The sequence below is a fragment of the Fukomys damarensis genome, unplaced genomic scaffold (genome assembly GCF_012274545.1).
Source record: "Fukomys damarensis isolate Sample0158 unplaced genomic scaffold, DMR_v1.0_HiC HiC_scaffold_20, whole genome shotgun sequence".
NCBI classification, from domain to species: Eukaryota; Metazoa; Chordata; class Mammalia; order Rodentia; family Bathyergidae; genus Fukomys; species Fukomys damarensis.
The window spans coordinates 17,137,149-17,162,539 of NW_022900932.1; the positions used below are offsets into that span (position 1 = coordinate 17,137,149).

At 39.3% G+C, this 25,391-nt stretch overlaps 1 protein-coding gene and 1 pseudogene across 1 annotated transcript in view; one reads left to right on the plus strand and one right to left on the minus strand.

Moving 5' to 3' along the window:
- The window catches only part of Adk (adenosine kinase), a 449,321-nt gene that overhangs the window by 417,467 nt on the left and 6,463 nt on the right, over nucleotides 1-25,391 (minus strand). The window contains exon 2 of the mRNA XM_033766515.1: nucleotides 10,935-11,009. Coding sequence (XP_033622406.1) covers nucleotides 10,935-11,009 — 75 coding nt within the window. The remainder of the gene's footprint in view (nucleotides 1-10,934; nucleotides 11,010-25,391) is intronic.
- On the plus strand, nucleotides 16,275-17,311 carry LOC117287063 (annotated as a pseudogene).

Sequence of the window (25,391 nt, forward strand, 5' to 3'; positions counted from 1 at the left end):
CAACTCATCTTCTGTATTTGTTCTGTCCAGGTCTGGGGTTGAACAGGTGGTGCCAACCCTAAATGTCAGCAAATATCTCCCACCTAGTCCACTCAAGCTTCATATATTAGCTGGGCACAGTCACACAGAGCTGTAATTCAGCACTCTGGAAAGCTGACAAAGAAGGATCCCAAGTTCAAGCCCATCCTTGGCAATTCAGCAACTTAGTGAGATGCTGTCTCAAAACACAAAGACACACACACAGCTCAGTGGGAAGGCCATGGCTTCAACACCAAGGACTACAAAAAAAAAAGATCCACATACTAATCTCCTCTGGTAACCACCCTTTACAGACACACTAAAAATAATTCTTTCCCAGGTTTCTAAGTACTGCATTTACTCAACCTAACAAGATTCAACTGTCCATACAACCAAAAATACATTAATCCCTTCCCCATAGTTTGGCTTTCTACCTGTCTTACACGGTCCTTTTTTTTCAATGGAAATTGAAGTTTTCAAGATTTCAGCTCTCAGGATTTTAACAGGTAGGATTTTAAACTTTCCAAATAGTGATTTTGGGGACTTTAGGAATTTGATATCTTGGGATTTTAACATTAAGGGTTATGGCAATCAAGATACGTCTTTGAAGATTATTGTCAGCATCACTAGAATAAGCCAAACCAAAAAATGTGTATCTTTGGAGAAAACAGTAAAATTTTCAATAAAACCTAGTTTTCAATAAAACCTAAACCTCATGGTATAGTATAATAATTACGAATTACACACTATTTGAAACTGAATTAATTTAAATGAAATAAAATGTTAACTTCCTTCATCAGTTGCACTAGCAATGCCTTAAATGTTCCAAACCAAATATGAATAGTGGTTACTGTGTTAGACACCACACAGATACCGCATTTCCATTATCATAAATGTTTCAGTAGACAGCACTGCTGCAAAGATACTAACTTACCCCAGATTTCATTCCAGTCAGTCACTTCTGGACAATCTGAATTTCTTCCAAAAAAACCTTATAAGTTTGGAAACTAAAAAATTCAGCAATGATCACTACCATAAAATATGTACATCTAAGCCAGGAACAGTGGCACATGCCTAAAATCCCAACAATGGAAGGCTGAGGCAGGAGGATCAGAGTTTGAACCTAGCCAAGGCAATTTAGTGACTAAGACCCTGTCTCAAAATAAAAAAATGGCTGGGGATGTAGCTCAGTACAAAGGCCCTGGGTTCAGTTCCCCATAATTGAAAAAAAAAGATTTTAAATTTTTAAAATTTTAAATCTTATCATTTTATAATCCATATATATGTTTGAGCGGGGTACCAGCGATCAAACTTGAGACATTGCCCTTGCAAGGCAGGTGGCAGCACCACTGAGCTAAATCCCCAGTCCTTATAATCCATATCCAAAAGGTGTAAAAGAATACCTAAAATGAATGGAGAAATACAGGTGTAGATATGAAAACTCATGGGGCAAAGATCCAGTTTTTCCAAGCTAATTTATAAATATAATTCTATGGGCTGGGGATTTAATCAGTGGTGCCGTCACCTGCCTCACAAGTGTAAGGACCCGAGTTCAATCCCTGGTACCAGAAAAAAACAAAAACAAGCAAATAATTCTAAACAAAGTCCCAGGAAGTGTTTCTGTAGCGCTCAACAAGCTCATTCTGAAATTTATGTGCAAAACAGTGGTAACACTGGTGTAAGGGCTACTTTCGCTAAACAGCACTGCCTCTACCCTTGGGCCTGAAAATATCCATGCGACACTAAGAACAAGCTTGACATCTCTGCCTTCATTTTGTATGTTTCTTTTTCTACAATTAGTTTTAAAGCAAGACCAATTCTGCTTTTAACCTTACATTTGGGGTCTCACTTGACACTCCAAATATGTTTTTTACCTAGATCCATATATAGAAGTAATGCATCTTTAAACAATTCAGTTGTAAGTTAGTGGAAGTACCTGACACTGACATTTTTGTTTTGTTTTGTTTGAAAAAGGATCTCAAAATGTAGCTCAGCCTGGCAGGGTGTGGTAGCACATGCCTGTAATCCCAGCACTCGGGAGGCTGAGGCAGGAGGATCACTGTGAGTTCAAGACCAGCGTGGACTACATAGTGAGTTCCAGGTCAGTCTCAACTACATAGTGAGACCCTGTCTCAAAAAAAAAAAAAAAAGTAGCTCAGCCTGGCCTCAAACTCGTGGCAATCTTCCTGCCTCAGCCTCCTGAGTGCTAGGATTACAGGTGTGTGCCACCACATCCAGCTAACAGCACTAAAATTATGAACTATTATATAACTTTGATCATTTCTAGAGTGAATGTTAAATATTTTCCATGTGCTTACACCAATCAAGACTTAATGTTTTATGCTTAAAGATTTAGATCCATGAGAAAAATATGTATTTCCTTAACTACTTTAGTTTTCCTTTCCCTTCAACAAACTAAGTATTTTCACTTCTAATGATAATTTCTCCTTTCTCAATTTTCATTCTTAAATTCTCCTGGTTCTCTTATAACTAACAAGACAAAATGAACTTTAAAGGTTAAATATCTATTTTCCCTTTACAAACAAGAAAGAAGCTTCTCCAAACTTCCTCAGGCCTGGGACATAAACTGCCATCCCTACCTCTCCTCAGACCAGATGGACAGAATGTACCAGTGCTGCCCCACAGGGAAAGGAAGGAGAGGCTGGATCCAGAAAGGGATGAAACGAGCCTGAACCTGTCTACTGTCCCACTGTATTCCCTCTCCCAGTCACCCCTGCTGTAAAAGACCCTAACACACCTGTGAGGTAGGGGATAAGGGCTGGGGCTAAGTAGACGCTAAATGAATGGAATGTGTCAAGTCACAAAACCCCACAGCTAACAGGTTGAGCAAGATGGTTCCTAAAAGAGATGACATGTGCAGAACACAGGACCCAAAATCCTGGTGCCTGAGCACTCCAAATGAAACCAATCAGAACAGTGTTATTTTCAACTCTTCATTTACACACAGACAACCAATCAATGGACACTGTTTCTTATTCTTCATCTACATCTGGCCAGAAGCCAAGCAATTTTTTTTTTCAAGAAGACAGTTTACACCTGGCGTCAGGGACGCCAAGTGACTTTTTGCTACAACAAATGTCCCAATGCCTTAGGTGCACAAGGGGGAAACCAACCCAGGAATTTTGGATACAAAAAAACTCCTTTCCCCATAGCCCAGGGTCTACCATGAGCCTTCTCACCAGCCAGCTCTCACCCTATTGAACGAACCTCTTTTCTGCCTTCAATAAATGTACACCCTTGCTGCCTTTCCCATGTGTCTGGTACAACTCTCTGTTTGGGACCCCAAGAACCTAGAAAGGAGCCCCACAAGATCCCTCCTCCAGTAACACTAGGACAGGGTGAGAGGGCGATTTGAAGCGAGCGGGTCCCTCCATCTTCTCTGAGCTGACATCTTTCTTTTTCACCAAAATAAACAGCCTCCTCTGCTGGGGTCAGCAGGGAGCAAATGAAACTGGACTTAAGTAGCTGCTAACGCTCTTAACTGCCTTATTTATGTAGGTTCAGTAAAAATCAAGGCAAGCCTGTCTCACATTCTCCTTCTCTCTCTGTTCTACCCATTATTACATACAATACCTCTTCCTTCATTGCCACAGTTCTGCAAGTATTTATACGTGCCACATTTCCTATTTCTTACACACCCACTTTGTCTCTTCAATATGCTAGAAAAGATTCTTTCCAATAGCTGACTTCCTGCCACAAATGTTCTTACTTATTTTCAGTTCTTACTTTTTGCCAAATTGGACACATCAAAAGTGACTACCTTAATTCTGCTTTTCTTTCTATTAGATAAAGAACATTACTTTATAATCTTTGAACAAACAGTAAGAAGATATATTAGAATATACACTAGATACGAGATAGATATATATATATATTTATCTTTATATACTGAGTACATAAACACCTCACTGGACCATAAAAATGATTGCTCTATTCCAGAAACAGGTCAGTTGTAGGGAGACCTACCGACTTCACAAGTCAAGAGGACTTACAGAAACCAAGTAAGGTGCCACAACTTGTAATCCTAGCACTTTGAGAGGCTGAGTCAGGAGGATACCAGGCTTAAACTCAGCCTAGGTGCTACGGTGTAGATCTGGAATGACCCCACAAAGGCAATGTGTTCAGAGCCCATAGTCAATGTGCTGAGGAGAGGGGGAGATTGACCTAGAAAGGTATATCTCCCTCCCTGGCTCCTCTCTCCACTCTTTTTTCCTGAATATCATGCCTTAAGCAGTTCTTTATCCACCATGCCCCTTTTCAATGCTGTTTCTGCCTTGAAGCCATGGACTAAAACTGAGAGCCAAAATAAAACCTCTTCTCCTACAAGTTTTGAGTGTCAGGTATTACGTCCAGCATCAGGAAAGTGACTAAGACACTAGGCACCTTCTTAGGAACTAAGTGAGACATTGTCTCAATAAAAAAATTTTTAAATGGCCTGGGGATACAGTTCAATGTGAAGGCCCTGGGTTCAATCCCCAGTAGTGTCCCTCAAAAGAAAAATTCACCAAAATTATCAACAAACCTTTCCCAATTGTCTCTCTCCACCACAATGTTTAGAAATACTGCCAAGATTATGATATGGATATAATTACAAACCTACAAACAGAAAAGAATGTCATGCTTCCTTTCATTCAGACATTATTAAAAAGCAGAAAAGAATGAGAGCCAATAAACCCAAAGGAAATTACAAATAATACTACTATCTTTAAAAGCCTTGGATTTTTAAATAAATATTGCTTATTTGATAAATTATAAAATCATCATATAGCCAGGAGTGGTAGTGCACACCTGTAATCCCAGCTCTCAAGAGACCGAAGGAGGAGGATCGCCAAGGGCAACCCCAACCATATAGCAAAACCCTGTCTCAAAAAAGTAAAAAAAAAAAAAAAAAAAAAAGTGTTGAAAAGAAATGGATTTAAACTTTTAAGAAATGTAAAATGAAAATCACATAAACTATGTAAATTGTCAAAGAGCAGTTAAAGGATGAGGCCAGTAAGGTACTAAAGATTTAAGCTAAAGAAAGGTGGTAAACTAACCATTTATTTATCCAGCAACGCTCCATCAGGTAGAAATTACTCCCACTCATATTTTGCATCCCCAAAATCTAATATGCAATTGGTAACAAATGTTTGCAGCTGGGTGTGTTAGCACATACCTATAATCCCCTCTACTCAGGAGACAGAGTCAGGAGGATCTGAAGTTGGAAGCCAGCCTGGGAAACATAGCAAGACCCTATCTCAGAATTAAAAAATAAAAAGAGCAACTTAGCAAGACCTGTTTTAAAAAATAAATAAAAAAGAGCTGGGGATGTAGCTCAGTGTGAAAGCCCCGCGTTCAATCCCCAGTGCCATAAAATATAAACAAAAATTTAAATGGGCTGGGGATGTAGTCTACTGATACAGTATCCTTGTGTTCAATTCCCAGTCAATCAATCAATCAATGTTTATACATGTTTTAGAGAAAACAAGTAAGGGTCAGGAGACAAAGACTCCACCTTCAACTTGCAGTGTTAACTGTATGATCATAAGTGAGATATTTAACTTCTCCATACCCATTTCCTCTGTGGTCAAATAAGTAAAGAGAATTAAATTAACTTCAAGTTCCAAACTGTAAGTCTGTAGTTACACACTTCCTGCTGCAATACATATAATAGTGAAATATATATACACACACACACACTTAAATGTGGCAGAAGGACAATCTTCTCACCCAAAACTTTGTTAAAAATGATAATAAAAGTACAAAAACAGTGAACATCTACAGGATCAAATAGTAATGTAAGCATTAATAAGCAAGCAGGTAACTGAAAAAAATAGTACACACCTAGAAACTCAGCCACTCAAGAAGCTGAGGCAGGAAGCTCAGTGCAGCTTAGAAGTTAGATGATAACCTGAGCAACACTGTAAGACTTTGACTCAAAACGGGGGTTGAAGGAGGCGGCTTCCACAAATTTCCAGAAAGGCATATAGGGAAAAATAACTGAGCAGAGCTGTATAAACTAAAACTCAAGGGGCCAGGGATTTAGCTCAGTGGCACTGTGCCTGCCTGGCAAGCACAAGGACCTCAGTTCTATTCCCGGTACAGGTGGGGGGAGGCTAAACAAAAAAAACCACCAAAAACTCAGGTGCAATACAGAGAGGTTTCAGATGATAAGCAAGTGTAGCCCAGCTACAGAAAAAAGCACTAAGTCTTAGTCACAGAGGTACCAAGTACCTCAGAGGTCACATATAAAAGTCTGAGAACTGCCATCTCACCTCCACAACATAAAGTTCCTAAAATAAATGAGAGGTTTAGTCTCAGGAGAAACCAAAAAGAGGCTCTGAACTAAGGGACCAGAAAGAGGGGTAGATGCAACTACCTACTTAATTATGGTTCCTCCAGGCCTCTTCTCTGGCCAGCTCTAACTAAGCATAAGACAAACAAGCTTCCACCCCCACAAAGGAGACTGGAAGGCTTCTGTGAAGGCTGAACAGAATCACAGACAGGGCTGCCAAGAACTAATTATGAGGGGCTTCTCAGTCCCATCCGTCAACAAGCCCAAGCATGCACACCAACCTTCCAATAAGGTTTTGAGTATGTACCATATTGGAAAAAAAAATTTTTTTTTCTTTGTTAGTTTATGTACCATATTGGAAAAAAAAAATTTTTTTTTTGCTTTGTTAGTGTTCTGTTAACAAATTCACCCCAAACCCACCAGTTTAAAAGAACAACAGTCATCTCGTAGTGAGTTTGACTCAAGGTCTCTCACGGATTTACAACAAACCTGTCAAGCAGAGCTGCAGTCATCTCAGGGATCAGCAATCTTGTGTTTGTGAGCTGGGGATTGAACCCAGGACCTTCACACTGAGCTGTATCCCTAGCCAGCTCCCCAACCTGTATTTCTTTTGGTACCAGGGATCAAACTCAGGACACCTTGCACTTTCAAGGCAGGCAGCAGAACCACTGAGCTAAATCCCCATCCCTCACCCCATCCTTTTTGATACAGAATTTCACTAAATCACTAAGTTGCCTAGGCTGGACAGGAATTTCCTGCCTCAGCCTCCAAGAGTGCTGGGAAGACAGGCATGAGCCACCACACCCAGCCATTTACCTTGCTCTTCCTAGGTCTCGATTCCTGACTGATTACAGGTCAGAGGCCTTTCCATCTCTAGCTACTTGTACCTCTCAATTGCTTGCCTGAATGTCCTCAAAACAGTAGCCACCAGTATTGCAGTGCACACCTATAATCCCAGCACTTGGGAGGCAAAAGCAGGAGGACTGCTGCAAGTTTGAGGCCAGCCTAGTTATATAGCAAGATTTTGTAAAAAAAAAAAAAAAAAAAAACATCTAGACACTGACTATGAATAAGAGCAATCCAAAAGAAAGAGACAAGATACAAATGAGTGAAAAAGCACCCTCAGTCAAAGCCACTGTTTAATTTCACAGCCATCATATCTGCTATCTGCTGTTGGTTACATAGTTCAGCCCAGCTATGACGTGGAAGTGGATGACTCATGGATATGAATACCAGAAATGGGGGCTCCCAGGGCCCTCAGGGTGTCTGTTTACACAGGCTACCCTATGGGGCCCAAACATCTGTGCCTCCTGATGTTCGCTGAGCTGTGCAGGACTCTCTAACATTTAACCTGGTTTAGTCTGCAGGACCAGTAGCATACAGCAAAAATGATGCTACCTCGCTTCCAGGATTGGGCTATGAAAAACCCTGCAGCTTCCATTTGGGCATATATACTGGTCTCTGGCAAGAGGGCAAATAGGTACCACATCTTCAGGATACTCTGAGGCTCACCAGCTGAGGAACTGAGGACTCTTGTTCAACAGCTCTTAAGATATCCAGGCTGAACAACAAGAATAAGTCTGAAAGCAAATCCTTCAGCCAAAGTTGAGCCTTCAAATCACTGCTGCCCTGGCCAATATAGTGACACAGCCTCAACACAGACCCTGAGCCGGAACCAGCCAACTATGCCATACTCGCAAATTCTTGGCAACCCCCCAAGACTCCGTGGAATAAGGAACATGTGTTTTAAGCAGTCAAGCTTAGTGGCAATTTGCTGCACAGCAATAGATAACTTTATTAAAGCTTTTTTTAAAACTAGTGAAGGCATCGCTTCTCAACCTTTTAGCTAAGATCAAGTGTAAAATCTAGTAAAGGCGATTCAGGTTTGTTATCAAAATCTTAAACTGTGCAGAATACCAAAAGTGAGCCAATCCAGTCTCCCACAATAGTTAGAATTTAGAATATCTGTCTAGACTTTTTTCTACTCCTACAAAGAGATGAGCTTCTCAATGTCTTATTCTTAATATATAGTCAAAGATTACCTAAACTGAAGAAAAGTCTCCATCACAAAGGAAAAAGACCACAATAAACAATTTTAAAAAGAATCCAGGAGATAATGTAAGAAACAGAAATCTTAAAAAAAAAATAAAACAAAACAATTTCTAATGGTTAGAGAGGCAAGAGGAAAAAATCGCATCCATTAGAATAAAAGGTGACATAATAATAATAATAATTTACTAACACAAAATATAAAAAGTAGACTTAAAAGCCTCCAGCAAGGAAAAAATCTGATGACATCAGTAAGAAAGACGCCTTGGGTGAAGGATGCCCTTAAAACTCCCAAAGAAAATGTTACACTAATCAATAAGGTGTGACAGGAAAAAATTTTAAGAGTATCAGACATACACAAAGATTCAAAAGCCCTCTAATACATGCACTTATGTACTGTTTATTTTAGGAAGCTAATGAAAGGTACGCCCTAGAACAAATAGAGTAGTATTGGGCATGCTGATGCACACCTGTTTACCTAGCACTTGGGAGGCTGAGGGAAGAGGACGCTGCAAGTTCAAGGCCAGCCTGAGCTACAAAGCAAGACTCTTATCTAAAAAAAAAAGAACAGTTTTGAGAGACAGAAAATGAGAGATCTAGAACAGGAAAAATTATAATCAAATTCTAGGAAAACAACTAGCAGGAGCTTTACAAAACAAACAAGCAAACAAAATGGGCAAAGAAAAACAGAAATTTTCCCAAAGATAAACAAATGGTCACAAGTGGTGAAAAGATGCAAATATTATTGGTCATTAGAAAAATGCAAATCAAAACCATAATGAGATATCAATTCACATCCACTAGGACAGCACTAACTTTAAAATGGGCTGGGTGTGGTAGCACACACTTGTAATCCCAGAGGCTGAGGAGGGTGAGACAGCTGCTGTAGAAAACAGTTCCGTTCGTTTCTCAAAAAGTTAAAGCAGAATGACCATATGACCCAGCAATTCCATTCCTCTGGGTACACCCAAGAGAAATAAGATTCCACAAAAAAAGTTTGTTCCTGAATGTTAACAAGCAGCACTAGACAAAAATGGAAAGAATCCAAGTGTCCATCAACCAATAAATGTTGAAACAGAATGAGGCATATTCATACAATGTGGTAATGTTACTACACTACAAAAAGGAATGAAGATCTAAAACATGCTGCTGCATGAATCTGAGAGACTAGAAAGACCCAAGGACTGAAACAGGAGGACTTTATTTCAGGTTTAAGGTATACACTGGCTCAATGGACTCTTATCCAAAGGAAGAGCACTGAACAAAGAGAACTTCCAGCTTTTATACGTTTTTGTCAAAAGGGATGGTTTTTCTAGTGACAAGCAATTTTACCCCAACAGGACAAGGGCAGACAGTTTTGGAACTTTGGTTTGAAAAAAGACAGCGTCTTATGAATCATATGAGAACGGAGTGTCATAAACTTTGTTTACAGGACATAATTGTCAATTTTATCTGTATTAGAACAAGGAGTTACAGCTACAGGGAAGAGAAGAGTGATGGGGGGACTGGCCAAGGCTGGGAAAGACCTGTTTTTCTTTAAGTCCTGCTTCAATGCTACTATAAATGAACAGCAAAAGTATTATGCTAGCAGAAATAAACCAATATAAACTTAACAGATCACAAATTTTTATAATATGATTCTGTTTTTATGAATAGGGTTTTCATTGTAGCATGATGAAAATGTCTTCAATGTCTTCATGATAGGTGTACAATACACTAGCAGTCCCTAAATTGTATACTTGAAAATGACAATACATGATCATGTTACATAAAACTTACTTCCATTAAAAAGTAGTTGTTCCTGGGATCAAAATTTGGGGTATGCAAAAAAGAGACAGATTATACTTTCTCATTATTAATTCTTTTTACTACTTAATTTTTCCAAGTATCAAATGATGTAGATAACTAGATAATGAACTGATTTCTCAGTTAACAATACTGAAAATTACTATTAAGAGGGAAATAATGGAAATTCATAGCTTTGAAATAATAGGTTTTTTTTTTTTGAGACAGCATCTAAGTTACACAAAATGATCCCAAATTTGTAGCCCTCTGGCCTCAGCCTCCTGAGTAGCTAGGATTGTAAGTGTTTGCCAAGGCTCTTGGCTTCTGTATATTTCCTGACCATTCTAATCATCTTTCTTTCTTGTGCCACCATGTTACAGTTGTATTACAGATGCAGTTCATTAATAGTAATTCAAAATTTTAGGAATTTAGTCATTAGGTAAATCATATGTACAGTACTTCCTCTTTTAAATTAATAAATAAGGGGTGGAGCTGTCACTGAGTACTTGCCACAGCCCTGCATTCACTCACTGGCAGCCCAAACATAATAATAATGTTTTAAGGGAAAAGCAGCAATAGGAATGAATAAAATATGTCAAGTTTCCCAGGCAAAATTGTGGCCAATTCCTCAATAAATAATGATAGCGTATTTGCTAGTAAGAGATTTAAATTTCCTGAGTTTTCCTCCAGCAGAAGGTATTATATGGTAAATTGGTTTCTACAGTTCTCATCAGTTCTTCTTCAGATAGAAGTTTTGTATTGTACATATGGAGAGTTTAATACTCACTTATCCAGGAAATCTTTGTCCACTACAGCAGAGATGTCAAGAAGAGGATTTCCCATTCCAAAGAGAACATTTTCACTAAAAAAAAAATATAAAATACAAGCAAGTTAGAAATACTTCTCAAACTAAATTAAAATGTAAAATTCACGCAAATTTCAAGATAAATAGCTATATTTCATCTTGAAAAAAACATACTAGTTTATTAAACCTTTTATTTCCATATTATATGCAAGGCAATATTTTAGACAGAATATGTAGCCATTTAGAAAAAAAGGTCTTTTTTTTTCAGGGACTGGAGCTTGCCTGGCAGACACCACACACTGCTGAGCTACATGCCCAGCACCTATTGTTTTGTTTTTGGAGACAGCAATTCAGGCTGATCTTGAACTCACTACATAGCTGAGGCTGGCCTTGAACTCACCGTGATATAGGCATGCACCACCACACCTGCTTTGGTTTGGTTTTTGAAACAGAGTCTCACTATGTAGTTTACGATACTCGCTATCAACCTACTATGTAGCCCAGGCTCACTATGTAGTTCAGGATGGCCTCGAATACACACACCTTCCTGCCTCAGCCTTTGAGTGCTAGGATTACAGGCACCCACTACAATGTCCAGCTAAAAAAGGTGACTTTTTTTTTGTTTGTTTGTTTTGTTTTGTTTTGTTTTTTGAGATAGGATCTCACTATGTAGTTGAGACAGACCTGGAACTCACTATATAGCCCAGGCTGATCTCGAACTCACAGTGATCCTCCTGCCTCAGCCTACTGAGTGCTGGGATTATAGGCATGCACCACCACGCCCAGCTAAAAAAAAGTGATTTTTAAATTGGATGAAATATAACAAAGAAACCAGATCATGTGGGGTTGTGTTTGTTTTTTTGGCAGGGTCTCCCTTTTTTAGAGTAGATTGGACTTGAACTCACTATGTAGCCCATGCTGGCTTTCAACTCCTGGCAATCCTTCTGCCTCAGCCTCCCAAATGCTAAGATTGTAGGCATGTGCCACCACACTATCATGTTATTTTTTTGCATAATATTCAACAGCGTGTAAATTTCAATATTCTTTTTCTAGTAAAAAAGGGGGGGGGGACTAAAGCCAGGCATGGTGGCACATACCTGTAATCCCAGCACTCCAGAGGCCGAAGCAGGAGGATGGCCATGAGTCCAAGGCCAGCCTGGGCTACACAGTGAGTTTAGGCCAGCCTGAACTACATAGAGAGACCCTATCTCAAAAAACAAAACAAAAACAAAACAAAAAAGACTAAAAATTATTCTACAAACAACAAATTCTACATATATGCATGATTTTAAAAAGTAAATAAACATGATTAACTAATTCTCTAATAAAAGTCTAAACTCAGCACTCTGGAAGGATGAGTTAGGAAGATCCCAAGTTCATGCTCCTGGGCAATTTAGCAATTTAGCAAGATCCTCCCTCAAAACAAGAAAAAATAAGGGGAAGGGCTGTATTCCTTTATCTTTCCATTCACTCCTTTATTTTCCTTTTCATTCACTCTTTTTTTTTTTTAAGAATCTAGTTCAATATTGAGTCATATTTAACCACCACCAGAATTAAAGTGAGATTTCCATCACAATTCTAAAAAATATCCTAGCCAGGTGTGGTGGCGCACGCCAGTAATCCCAGCACTCAGGAGGCTAAGGTAGGAGGATTGCTGTGAGTTTGAGACCAGCATGGGCTACATAGTGAGTTCCAGGTCAGTCTCAACTACATAGGGAGACCCTGTCTCAAAAAAAAAAAAAAAAATCCTACTCCCCTACATCAACCCCTCCAGTTCTAATTGTGCCCTCTTGGTGTAAAGGAATTTGATAGTGACACTACATTTCCCCACCACCACCACCACTTCTGGAGATTGGAGCCAGGGCCTTGCACAAACCAGGTGAAAGCTCTACTACCGAGCTATCTCCCCAGGGTGTGACACTTCATATTTAAGAAGTCCATCCTTGAATATCTTTGAATCATCTCCTATATAGTTTAGTATAACACACTTGAAATTTATGCAAAGAGGAGAACAAAGATAAACCAAAGAATTAACTCTAAGAGCTAAAAAAAGTACGTAAGAGTCAAATAATTTGCAACTGAGTCTCAGTGCCTGAGGTAGCTGGTTTAGATGAGCAAACAACAAAACATCTCTGGGCATCGAGTTTCTACAGTCAAAGAAGTGCGGGGAAAAAGGTAAGCAAGCTGAATTACATTCCTAGCCTTAAGTCCCAGAATAGCTTTTCTAGATATATATATATGGACAAAAACATATTTATACAAAAAACAGGAATCTACTGGGACTGAGGGGCTCAAATTTAAAACAAAGACTTTATTGCTGTTTTTGTTTTCATTAAGTTTATTGGTACATTTTAGGTATATAGTACAGTTACACTCATCATTGGGATCTTGTACCTTTACATGACAGGTCTTGGTTCTTATTTTTTCCCTACCCACTCTCTCCCTTTACCCACTCCACCCTTCCCTATTTACAAAGACTTTGTTTCCATTTTCTCCTTTTCTCATATTTTTTTCTTTTCCCTTCTTTCCTTTCCCATACCCTTCCCACTTCTCCTACTCCTTTAGCCCTTTTCTTCCTATTTCACATTATCAATATACAGTTTGAACCTTCTTTACACTTTTGCACAGAGAAAACTATTCAGTATTTACACGTGTCCTATTTATTTCACTGAAGAGTATGGGCTCAAGGGCCAGGGATTTAGCTAGTAGCGCCACCGCCTGCCTTGAAGCACAAGGAAACCAAGTTCAATCACTGGTACCAAAAAAAAAAAAGTATGGCCTCAACATGCATCCATTTAGCTATAAATGTCTCTAGTTTCTCCCTGTTTATGGCTCAGTAGGACTGCATTTTATAGAAAAACCACATCTTCTTTGTCTAGTCTCCAGTTGATGGGAAATTGGGCTGTTTCCAAGTTTTAGCTATGACAATCTGTGCCTCTACAAATATGGATATGCATATATCTCTGTGGTGTGATTCTTTTAATTCTTTTGGAAAGATACCTAGCAGAGGAATAACTGGGTCAAATGGAACCTCTAGTCCTAGTTTTTTGAGGTATCTCCGTATTGATTTCCACAGTGGTCGTACCAATCTGCACTCCCACCAACAATGGAGGTGGTTTCCTTTCTCCCCACAACCTTGCCAGCATTTGTTATTGGTTGATTGCTTTGCTTTGCTTTTTGGTACTGGGGATGGCAGGCAGCGGCACCACTGAGCTAAATTCCAGGCCCCTGGCCCTTGACTGATTTCTTCATTGCAGCCATTCAATCTAGGGTGAGATGGAATCTCAGTGTTGTTTTCATCTGCATCTCTCAAATGACCAGTGATGTTGAACTTTTTTTCATATATTTATTTGATACTTTTACTTGTTTGAGAATTATCTGTTCATTTCAGATGCCCATTTTTGAATCAGGTCTTTTTATTTGGGGGAGCTCTGATTTTTTTTTTTTTTTAGTTCTTTATATATTCTAGATAGTAGACCTTTGAGGAACAGCTGGCAAAACTTTTTTCCCATATTGTGGGTTGTCTCTTAGTTCTGTTGATGGTTTCTTTTGCAGTGCAGAAGCTTTTTAATAAGATGAGATCCCAGTTGTTGATTCTTTCTGCTAGTTCCCGTGCTACTGAGGATTTGTTCATAAAGTCTTTTCCTATGCCAGCGTCTTCAAGAGTTCTACCTAACTTACCTTCCTGCAAGTTTAGTGTTTCTGTTTTAATATTTAGATTTTTTAGTCCACTTCAATTTTAGTTTAGTGCATGGTGAAAAATAAGGGTCTAATTTTAATCTTTGGCAGGATGAAATCCAGTTTTTCTAACACAATTTCTAGAAGAGGCTATCTTTCCTCCACAGAGGATGGGTGGCTCCTTTGACAGAGGTTTTTAAAATATATTATTAAGAATGAGGACCAAGCCAGGCATGGTGGTGTACACCTGTAATCCCAGCACTCAGGAGACTAAAGCAGGAGGATCACCAGCCTACATAGTGAGCTCAAGGCCAGCCTACACTAAAATATATTATTAAGAAAAAATACAGGGAAAAAATAAAAGAGAGAATGAGGATCAAAATGGCAGAGTAGTGATCAGCATCAAAATTCAGCCCCTGAGACTGTAATACAGAACTTGGAAAATAACAATTTGGCAAAGAGAAAAAAAAGTAGATCCCCAGGAACTGGGAAGGAACTAATGGGAAAATAAGAAGCTAGAGAGAAGTTGGAAAAATGAACCTTAATTCAGAGAAAAGAATTAGGCCATCTGGAAGCTGACCCCAGCTCTGGGGAAGGAGAACCTGTCTCCACAGGCACAAACAAGGTAATGCCTTGGGTGGGAGCTCCAGGAAGAAATACAACCCCAGCTGACAGCACCAGCCAGAGGAGCCCTGATGTGAACTGCAAAAGCAGTAAGGGGTTTTGCACACATCAGTCAAAAAGGGAGAGGGAACCCACTACAGTGCCTGCTGTATTGCCAGAGGGTGCTTATCAGGTGCTTTTCAGGAAGTAGTTGACAATTTAACACTGAGACTCAGAACAACTAAAAATTCACCTCTGCATTCAAGTGTAACCCTCCCACAGTGACTGGGTGAGAAACAGCCGCAAGAGACAGCAACAGAGAGGATGCAGGGTAGACACAGAAACACGGAGAAGTTTCTGCTGGATCAGGAAGGACACCGGGCATACTCTAAGCAGTGAGAAGGCAGGCCAGCTGGTGTTGCACTCAGATACAGCTGGGTCTGAAAGCGCTGGCAATGGGTACAGCAGGCTGCCTGAACCCTTGCCCCCCGCCTACATCCATCATAGACAAGAAGTCTGGTTGCCTTCTCCATCTACCAATGTGAGCAAGGACACACCTCAGCTTAGCTGGCTGCCACAGCCTGGAGTGAGGCAGCTCACAAATACACAGGCCCTAAAGCTAAGCAGAGAAAAGGATGTCCACTATCACTATCACTACTGTTCAGTACAGATCTTAAAACATTAGCCAGAGCAATCAAGCAAGAGATAGAAATAAAAGGGATATGTATGGGAAAGGACAAATTATCATAACGTGCATGTGACATGATCCTCTACTTAGACGAGCCAAAAATCCCACAAGACTACTAGAATTACTAACCAAATTCAGCAGCAGAGTAGGATACAAAGTCAACACACAAAAATCAATAGCATTCTCATACACCAATAATAAAAGCGCTGAGAAAAAAAATTAGAAAATCAGTACTGCCCACGATAGCATCAAATAAATTAAATATTTAGGAATTAACCTAACCAAGGAAGTAAAAGGCCTCTACAATAAAAGCTACAGTATTCTGAAGAAGGAGATTGGGGAAGACATAAAAAATGGAAAAGATAGGCTGCAGTCGCCAAGCCCAGCGGCATCGCGGGCCCAGGAGTCCAGTGCCGCCTCCCAGGTTTAAGCGTAGCACAGGGCCGTGGCCAGGGATGGCAGTAGTGAGGCCAACGCTACACGCCAGCTCTTTTCCCGCCATGGTTTCTCCCCGAGGATCCCTCCAGTAATGTGGCTCAGGGTACACTGCTCCCTAGTCCCTCCTGCATGCCGCACGCTGCCCAGAGCAGAGCCCTTCTGACGGCCCCCGCCGCGCAGGCCAGGGCGCTTCTTCCCTCTCCGCCCCCGCCCCGGAAAGTTAAGTTTGAAGATGAAAAAGAGATCTATCTACCTGGAGCTGAGGAACCGGACCCCGGCAGCTGTTCGACGACTTGTCTTGAACAATTGCAAATCAAATGATGGAAAAATTGAGGGCTTAACAGCTGAATTTGTGAATTTAGAGTCCCTCAGTTTAATAAATGTATGCTTGATTTCCGTTTCAAAGCTTCTCAAGCTACCTAAATTGAAAGAGCTTGAGTTCAGGGACAGTAGAATCTTTGGAGGTCTGGACATGTTAGCAGAAAAACTTCCAAATCTCACACATTTAAACTTAAGTGGAAATAAACAAAGATATCAGCACCGTGGAACCTTGGAAAGAACTGGATCGTCTGAAAAGCCTGGATCGGTTTAACTGTGACGTCACCAACCCACCCTACAGGGAGACGTTTATCTATCTTCATGCTCTTGCCCCAACTAAACTACCTGGACCACCAGGAGTCAGATGCGGAGGTGGATGGTGTAGATGAAGAGAAGGATGAAGAAGGAGAAAATGAGGAGGCCCAGGAAGTTGAGGGTGGTAGGGAGGAAACTTCGATGAAGAAAACGATGAAGATGTAGAAGGAGATGAAGTTGAAGTCAATAAGGGAGAACAATGTGGATATGATGAGTAAATTGATAAAGAGATGAGGAGGATGAGGAGGATGAGGACAAAGAAGAAAGCAGAAAAGGTGAAAAGAAGGAAGGAAGGAAAACATTAAGACCCCAAATATAGGGAGGGGTGGAAGGGTTGAAGAGAGGGCAGGGAAATGGATTAAAAAAAAACAAGCACCAAGATATATCCTGTAAAGGTACAAATTTCCCAGTGATGAATGTCACCATATTATACACCTCAAATGTACCAATAAGCTTATTTTTTAAAAAAGACCCCAAATAACCTGCAAAAACAGAATTGCTCAGTATTGGTTGGATGCTCAAGGATTTGGAAGTTGTTTAAAAAAAAAAAAAAGGTATCTGTGATACAAACCCCAGGAACCCACCCACCCAAAGAGCCAAAAATTAATTCGTGTGACATTCCACCTTCCTCCATTTAGTCCTTCTTGGTAATCCACCACCCAGCTTGGGGACTTTGCCCACAACAAAACTGTAAGCATTGTTAGGCTTTTGTGTAAGACCCTTGCTAATGTAAACAGCTGTGGTTGGTGAGTCAACCATATGTGACTACAGTTACACTGAGACTGTAACAGCATTTTTACTTTCTATACAACAAAAAAGCTTTGTAAATAAAACCTTGACATCTTGGTCTATTTTTTCATGCTTTTCTTTCTTTTCTTTTTCATTTTTTGGGGGTGGTATTTGAGACAGGGTCTCACTATGTAGTTAAGACTGATATGGAACTCACTATGTAGCCCAGGCCGGTGTCGTACTCACAGCGATCCTCCTGCCTCAGCCTCTGTAGTGCTGGGATTACAGGCGTGAGCCACCACACCTGGCTTACTTTTCTTTTTAATGAAAACTTTCTTAACAATACATTATATATGGCAAACCACCAAAAAAGTCTTTTTAAGACTTTAAGTGAAATAAACACATTACTCTTTGGTAAAAAGAAAAAGAAGAGAAAAGAAAAGAGAAGTGAAGGGGGCAATGGGACAAGGGGGAAAAGGAGAAGAGGGGAAGGGGGAAGGAAAGCCAGGTGTGTGATAGCATACACCTGTAATCCCAGACTTGGGAGGCTGAGGGGAAAGTAACACCATGAGTTCAAAGCCTGCTTGAACTACATGAGTTCAAGGCCAGCCCAACTACATAGTGAGACCTTGTCTCAAAAAAAAAAAGAAAAAGAAAAGATAAGATATCACCTGTTTATGGACAGGCAGAACCTATATTGTCAAAATGGTCATACTTTCAAATCTGACTTAACAGTTTTAATGAAATCTCAATCAAAATACATTTACAATATAGCATTTCTCACAGTATTAGAGAAAATTTTTAAATGGACCTGTAGATCAATGGAACAGAATAAAGGATACAGAATCAACTGAAGGCACATTCAGTTTGTGATCTTTGATTCTGATCTTTGACAAAATAAACGGGAGGAAGACAGTTCTATTTATCAAATGATGTTGGAAAAACTTACTATCTACATGCAGATTAAACAGAGATCCCTATCTCTCAGCATATACTAAAATAAAATAAAAATGGATCTCAAATATCTAAATATTAAAACACAACAATCTGTTGAAAGATAAAATAGGTAACACTCTTGAAGACACAGACAGGGACATTCTGACACAACCCCAATTGCACAAGAAATAACACTGAGAATTAACAAATGGGGATCTTACCAATTAAAAAGCTTCTGCACAACAAATGAAACAACTATCAGAGTGAAGAGACAACCTACAGATTCAGTAGCATAGCAGGACACAAATTTTTGCCAGCTATTTCTTGGAAGACTAACATATAAAATATACTGAAAACCTCAAAAGATCAGACCCCCCCACACACCAAAAATAAAACACAAAATCAAAAAACAAGCAACTGAAGTAAACAGTCAGTTCTCAGAAAAAGAAGTATAAAATCACTAATAAACACACGGAAAAATGTTGAACATCTCTGGCCATTAGAGAAATACAAATGAAAACATTAAGATTCCATCCACTTTAGAAAAAAATGGCAATCATCAAGAAATCAAATAATAAATGCTGGTGATGCTGTAGGGGAAAAGGAACATTCCCTTGGTGGAAATGTAAACTAGTACAACTATTATGGGAATCAGTATGAAGACTGCTCAAAAAAAACCCTAAAAATAGAAATTATACTCAGTTGTATTTAACACTTCCCAAATGAGTTAAAGACCTCATATAACAGTGATACATGCACACTCATGCTTATAGCAGCACAATCCACAATAGCTTAATCTTGGAAGCAGACTTTGTTTCTGTCAACAGATGAGTGGATTTTAAAAAGGTAGTGTTTACACACAATAGAGTACTACTCTGCCATAAAGGATAAACTTGAGGGGCTGGGGATTAGCTCAGTGGTTCTGCTGCCTGCCTCACAAGCTCAAGGTTCCAATTCGATCCCCAGTACCAAAGGAAAAAAAGAAGGAATAAACTTGAATCATCTGTAGGAAAATCAAAGAACCTTGAGAACATGTTAAGTGAAATAAATCAGACATATAAGTTTAAATATCTCATGGTTTTTCTTATATAAGAAACCTAAAATATAAATAACAAAATTAAAGATAGATAATAGGAAATAGGGAGATAGATATTTTACAAATGGGAAGGGACCAAGAGATGGGGAAGGGGAGAGAGGGGATAAAAAAACAATTAAGATATGTTGCATACATATACCAACTCCCTACAAGGAATATGATCATTGTGTAGTACAAACATGCACTAATAAAAATAAAAATTGGAAAAAACAAAACTGTACATTAAAAAAATTACAAAAATAGCTAGAAAAATAACTACAAAATGACAAAAATCACTTCAATAAAAAACAGATACAAAATTGTTTTTATATTCTTTCTTGTTAAGTAAATAATAATGTGAATGCTGCTTGCCACATTACTTGTGGGAATGTGACATAGTTTAGTTATTTCTTACAAAACTACATAGTGAGCCCAAGACCAGCCTGAACTACAATTCTAGTATATGTGCTGCCAAGCAAGCACCAGCCTGAACGACATACTGCAACCTTGTCTCAAAAAAAGCAAACAACAAAATAAAGTTAAAAAAAAAAAAAACTATTTATAATGTGGAAAAAAATTTTAGATTTTTAAATGAGAAAATCCAAAGAAAGACAAATGCACAATCCATTGTTGTTGCTAGGGATCAAACTCAGGGCCTTGCACACACACAGCACAGGCTCTAGCACAGAGCTGAACACTTTTCCCTAAATACACAATCAACATCCTCTTTCATTAGTGATAAAACAGGCACAAATATAAGGAACCAGAAACTTATCCTCGACAAACGAAAATAACTTCACATAGAAACTTGCACATAAACATTCGCAACAAATCGATGTTTAATAACAAAAAAACTGCAAACAACCCAAATGATTAGGTAATCAGCTTATAGTACACACATGTAACAGATTACTTCTTGGCAATAAAGAGGAATGAACAATGATGCACACAATTTGGACAGATCTCAAAGTCACTGTGCTGGGGAGGTGCCTTATCTACAGGTTAGATATTGTATGATTCAACTTAACATATACTCTCAGACAACAAAACGACAATGACAGGGAACAGATTGACGCCAGGTATTAAGGTTTAGGGGAAAACATGACTATGAAGAACAACAGGGAACACTTGACTTACGAACACAATCTAGTTGTAACTCAAGTTGGTTGTAAGTCAATACAGCTGAGATCTGGATGATTACCTGGGTACACGCTACAGATAACAAAAGGCAGATGAATATTCCATTAAGCTAATTAACCCAAGTTGTGCCTATGTCAGGCCAGTTGTAACCTGAGGGTCCACTGTAATAGGAAGGAGTTTCTTTGTGATAACCAGTTTGGCACCTGATGGTGATAATAATTATACAAATCTGAACATGATAAAATTTTATAGAATTGTACACCACCACCACTACTGAAGTTAAAAAAGTGTACACAAAAGCTGGTGACAAGGCCTATAGTCAACTTAATGGTATTATACTAAAATTAATTTCCTGGTTTTGGTAATATACAATGACCATAGAAGGTATGTGTGTGAGTGTATATATATATATACATATATATATATATATATGTGTATATACACACACACACACACACACACACACACACACACACATATATACCATATAACGGGCATGGTGGTGCACACCTAAAATCCCAACACTTGGGAGGCTGAGGCAGGGGGATCACTGGGAATTCAAGGCCAGTGTGAGCTACATACTGAATTCAAAGCCAGCCTAAACTGAAGGGAGGAGCGTCTCAGGGGGAAAAAAATTGTTTAAAAAACAATTAGGTAAGGGCCAGGAATTTATCTCAGTGGTTCCATCACATGCCTCACTAAGCGCAAAGACCCGAGTTCAATCCCCAGTACCAAAACCAAAAAAACAGTTAGTTGACACCATTGGGGTTGGCAGAGTAAAGACTTCCAAAAATCCTCTTTTCCATAAAAAGCAACTAGAGCACTGTTTTTTTTTTAATGTTCCTTTTCCACACTCTAAACATTAATCAACAGCTTGCAGCAATCTGAGGAGCACTAATTCCTAAAAGATGGCAGAGAGTTCTGCTCCAACAAGAACAGGAGGTAAGAGGGTTTACATCTTAAATGGACAAGTCTCAGACAACCAGGAGCAGTCCCCTTGGAGGTTATCTCTGATAACAGATTTCTTTTAAGGAACAGTTGATTTCATGGTTTCCATTTCCAAAAGTCTGTTTAAACCCAATATGAGAGGAAAAGGAGGAGGAGGCTACAGAAACTTGTCTGATTCCAGATATGAGGATGGAAGGAAACCACAAAGAAAACAGAGGGCTGGTCATGCTGAAAAAGTAAATGAATGTGTACAATGATTATAAATCATGCACTGCAAATATGTACTGTTATAATTTTTTTTTTTCAAAAAGGGTTGCTCTGTTGCCTCACAGATAAATGAGATCATGCTGGAAGTTCCCTCTGCAGGAATCTGGCCTAATATGCTGTCCTATGAATGTACATATTTGTCTCATTATCTTTTTTGCACAGTTTGTTTAAGTATTAACATAATTTTAATATGTTTGGGTTGGAAAATGGACTTCTTGTTTTTATATAATTCAATCACAGAAAACTCCAAATCAGGAGAAAATAAAAATAAAAGGCTATACAAATTTCATTAAGAGCAGCAAGCTTTGTGGCACTGTCTCTTATTCTCCTCCCATCCCTCGATGCCCAACTCAAAAGTAACCCTGCAGAGGAACAACCCTGAAACAGAGGAGAATTCAGAGCTCAGCGCCCAATGGAGAGGTGAGAACAGGGCTGGAGCTCTTTCAAAGCCCCATTTTCAGAGAACTGCTATTATTTCAGCTGACTGGCAATTCACTGAAAATCCTAGCCTCCCATCATTTGACCTGACTTAAACTTACCCAGTGTTAAAGAGTCTTTCCCCTCGGAGGTATATGTCAAAAACAACCAGGTGCAGTTGTGTAACACCTCAGCTGCTTGAAGCACTTGCAGCAAACAAGCTAAACAAACAAAAAAGGATGTGACACAGGCCTGTAATCCCTGTAATCCCAGCTCTCAGGAGGCTGAGGCAGGAGGATCACTTTGAGTTCAAGGCCAGCTGGGGCTACACAGTGAGACCCTGTCTAAAAAACGAACAAACAAAAAATGGAGAAGTAGGGAAGTGGGGAATGAGATATCAGGGACTGGAAATTTCTGAATTCCTGAGACTCTCAAAGGTTGAGCAAATGTGCCCAGGGCTGGGCCTGCTCTGAAAAGACTTTCAGAAGGCCTGAGCTTCTCCCCTCTGCTGCACAAGCAGAAGAGAAGCCTGTGGCAGAGTTGCAAGCCTGCCTGAGAGTGGGAGATGTGCCCTGACAAGCACAGAGAGCTTCTCAGAGAGGGCTGGGAACAGTAACGAGCATTAACAAGAAAGAAGGAACTACAGGCACTGCTGATGGAAAAGTACAATAGAGCCACTTTGGGAAAGGGTTGAGTAACTCCGCAAATAAGTAAACATAAGTCTGGGCGTGTAATCCCAGCACTCGGGAGGCAGAGACAGGAGGATCGCTGCAAGTTTGAGACCAGCCTGGGCTACACAGTGAGTTCCAGTCTCACTGTCTCAAAAATAAATAAATAAATAAATAAATGAATGAATGAATAAATAAAAGTAAATGACCAATTACAACATTATTATCCAGGGAAGAAATGCAAATTAGACCACAACAAAATACAGCTATACACTCATTAGAATGATTACAATACAACTTAAAATGTCAAACATTTTCAGGAATGTGGAACACCATTGTCATAATACCACTGGTGGAAATATAAAATTGTTAAATTTTTCATTTTGGATGATTAGTGGTTTTGAAAGTTAAGCATAATAAATCTGTCCTAACAGACGCAAATTCAATTGCTAGTTAGTTACTCAAATCCATACAAGGACTTATTTAAGAATATTCACAGTAGTTTCATTCATTGTAATCAAATACTAGATCCCAGTCTGTCAACAGAATTTACACTATATACATAGGATGAATTGCAGAGCATGGTGGTGCATGCCTGTAATCCCAGCACTCCTGAGGCTGAGGCAGGAAGACTGCCCCAAGTATGAGGTCAGCCTGAACTACATAGTGAGACCCTGCCTCAATAAAACAAACATATACACAAAAAACATGTGATGGAATATCACTCAGCAATGAAAAGTGAAAAGTACTGACCCACACATCAAAATGGATCAACTTCAAAACAACCATGCTGAACAGAAGCAATCAATACAAATAGTCCTAACTATAAATCACTTACATGAAGCTCTGTAATAGGCAAATCTAATCTATGGTAAGAGAAGTCAGAAATAGTGTCTGGGTGGGGAAGGCAATGAAATTAACTTCAAAGAGACAGAAGGGAACTTTCTCAGGAGATGAAGATGTTCTCTATCTTGACCTGGATGTTATTCTTACAACAAAATATACTGTCAAAATTTGGGTTGGGATGTAGCCTGCTGGGAGAGTGCCCACCTAGCATCTATGAAGCCCTGGATTCAATCTCCAGCACTTCATTCTAAAGTGAGGTACAGTGGAGCCCCGAGTGACAACTGAGCAGACATATACACAACTTGGGTTTCAACCAGAATTTTAGTTTTAACTTCAACCGAACTCTTGAGGCACGACCCAAAAGCCGGCCATTTGTGCTTCCAGATTGTCTCAGATACAGATTTAACCCTTAAAGAGTTCTGAAAGGAACATTACAGCATCCTTTCCTGTGTGGGGTTGAGAAACTGGGCCAGTGTCCCTCTAAGGACACTGAGATTTGCCTGTGTATAGGAGAGAGACTTTGAAGGCTCTGTAGAGGAGCCTGAGCCTTCAAATGACTAACTTGAATTACAACCAGTCCTTGGAATAAACTGAGTTTGTGAGTCAAGGGTCCACTGTATACTATATTGTTAGCACTTTATAAAAGGGGACAGACAAGAGTAATATGTCTCTTGGATAGATAAGGTTAATCCTTCCTTGTATGTCCAAAACTCTTCTCTCTGGGCTGGGGATTTAGTTCCGTGGTTCCATTGCTTGCCTTGCAAGTTTAAGGTCCCGAGTTCCATCCCCGGTACCAAAAAAAAAACACTACTCTACTTGCATACTCTAAGAGTACGTGAGCGCTTCCCTCTGGCCAGCATCATCTACTTTTTTACTTTATATTGGATGAACCTTTTCAGCATACAAATATGTTGAAATTTCAATCCTTTCCCCTAAAAACATCAATGTAGCATGTATCTCCAACCACTATTTCTTTGCTCTTTTGTTAAAAAAAATTATTAAAAATTGTAAACACTCCATTTAAATACCAACTTCTCCTAAAGAAAATTATTCATTTTAAATTCAATTTTCAGGAACACATGTATGACATGTCTAACAAATATGTAACAATTCTCGGGTCGTTTTGTTTTATTTTGTTACTGGGAATTAAACCCAGTGCCTTCATACTGAGCTACTCATCCCAAGTCCCAAGTCCTGTTTTTCTTTTTTGAGACAAGGTCTTACTAAATCCTTAAATTTCCCATGTTCCCTTTGCCTCAGTTTCACAAAGTTCTAAGATTACAAGCATGCCACCACATTTGTCATAAGATATTTATTATGTTATCTTTTGTTTGTTTTCTTTCTTTTCTTTTTTTTTTTTTTTTTTTTTTTTT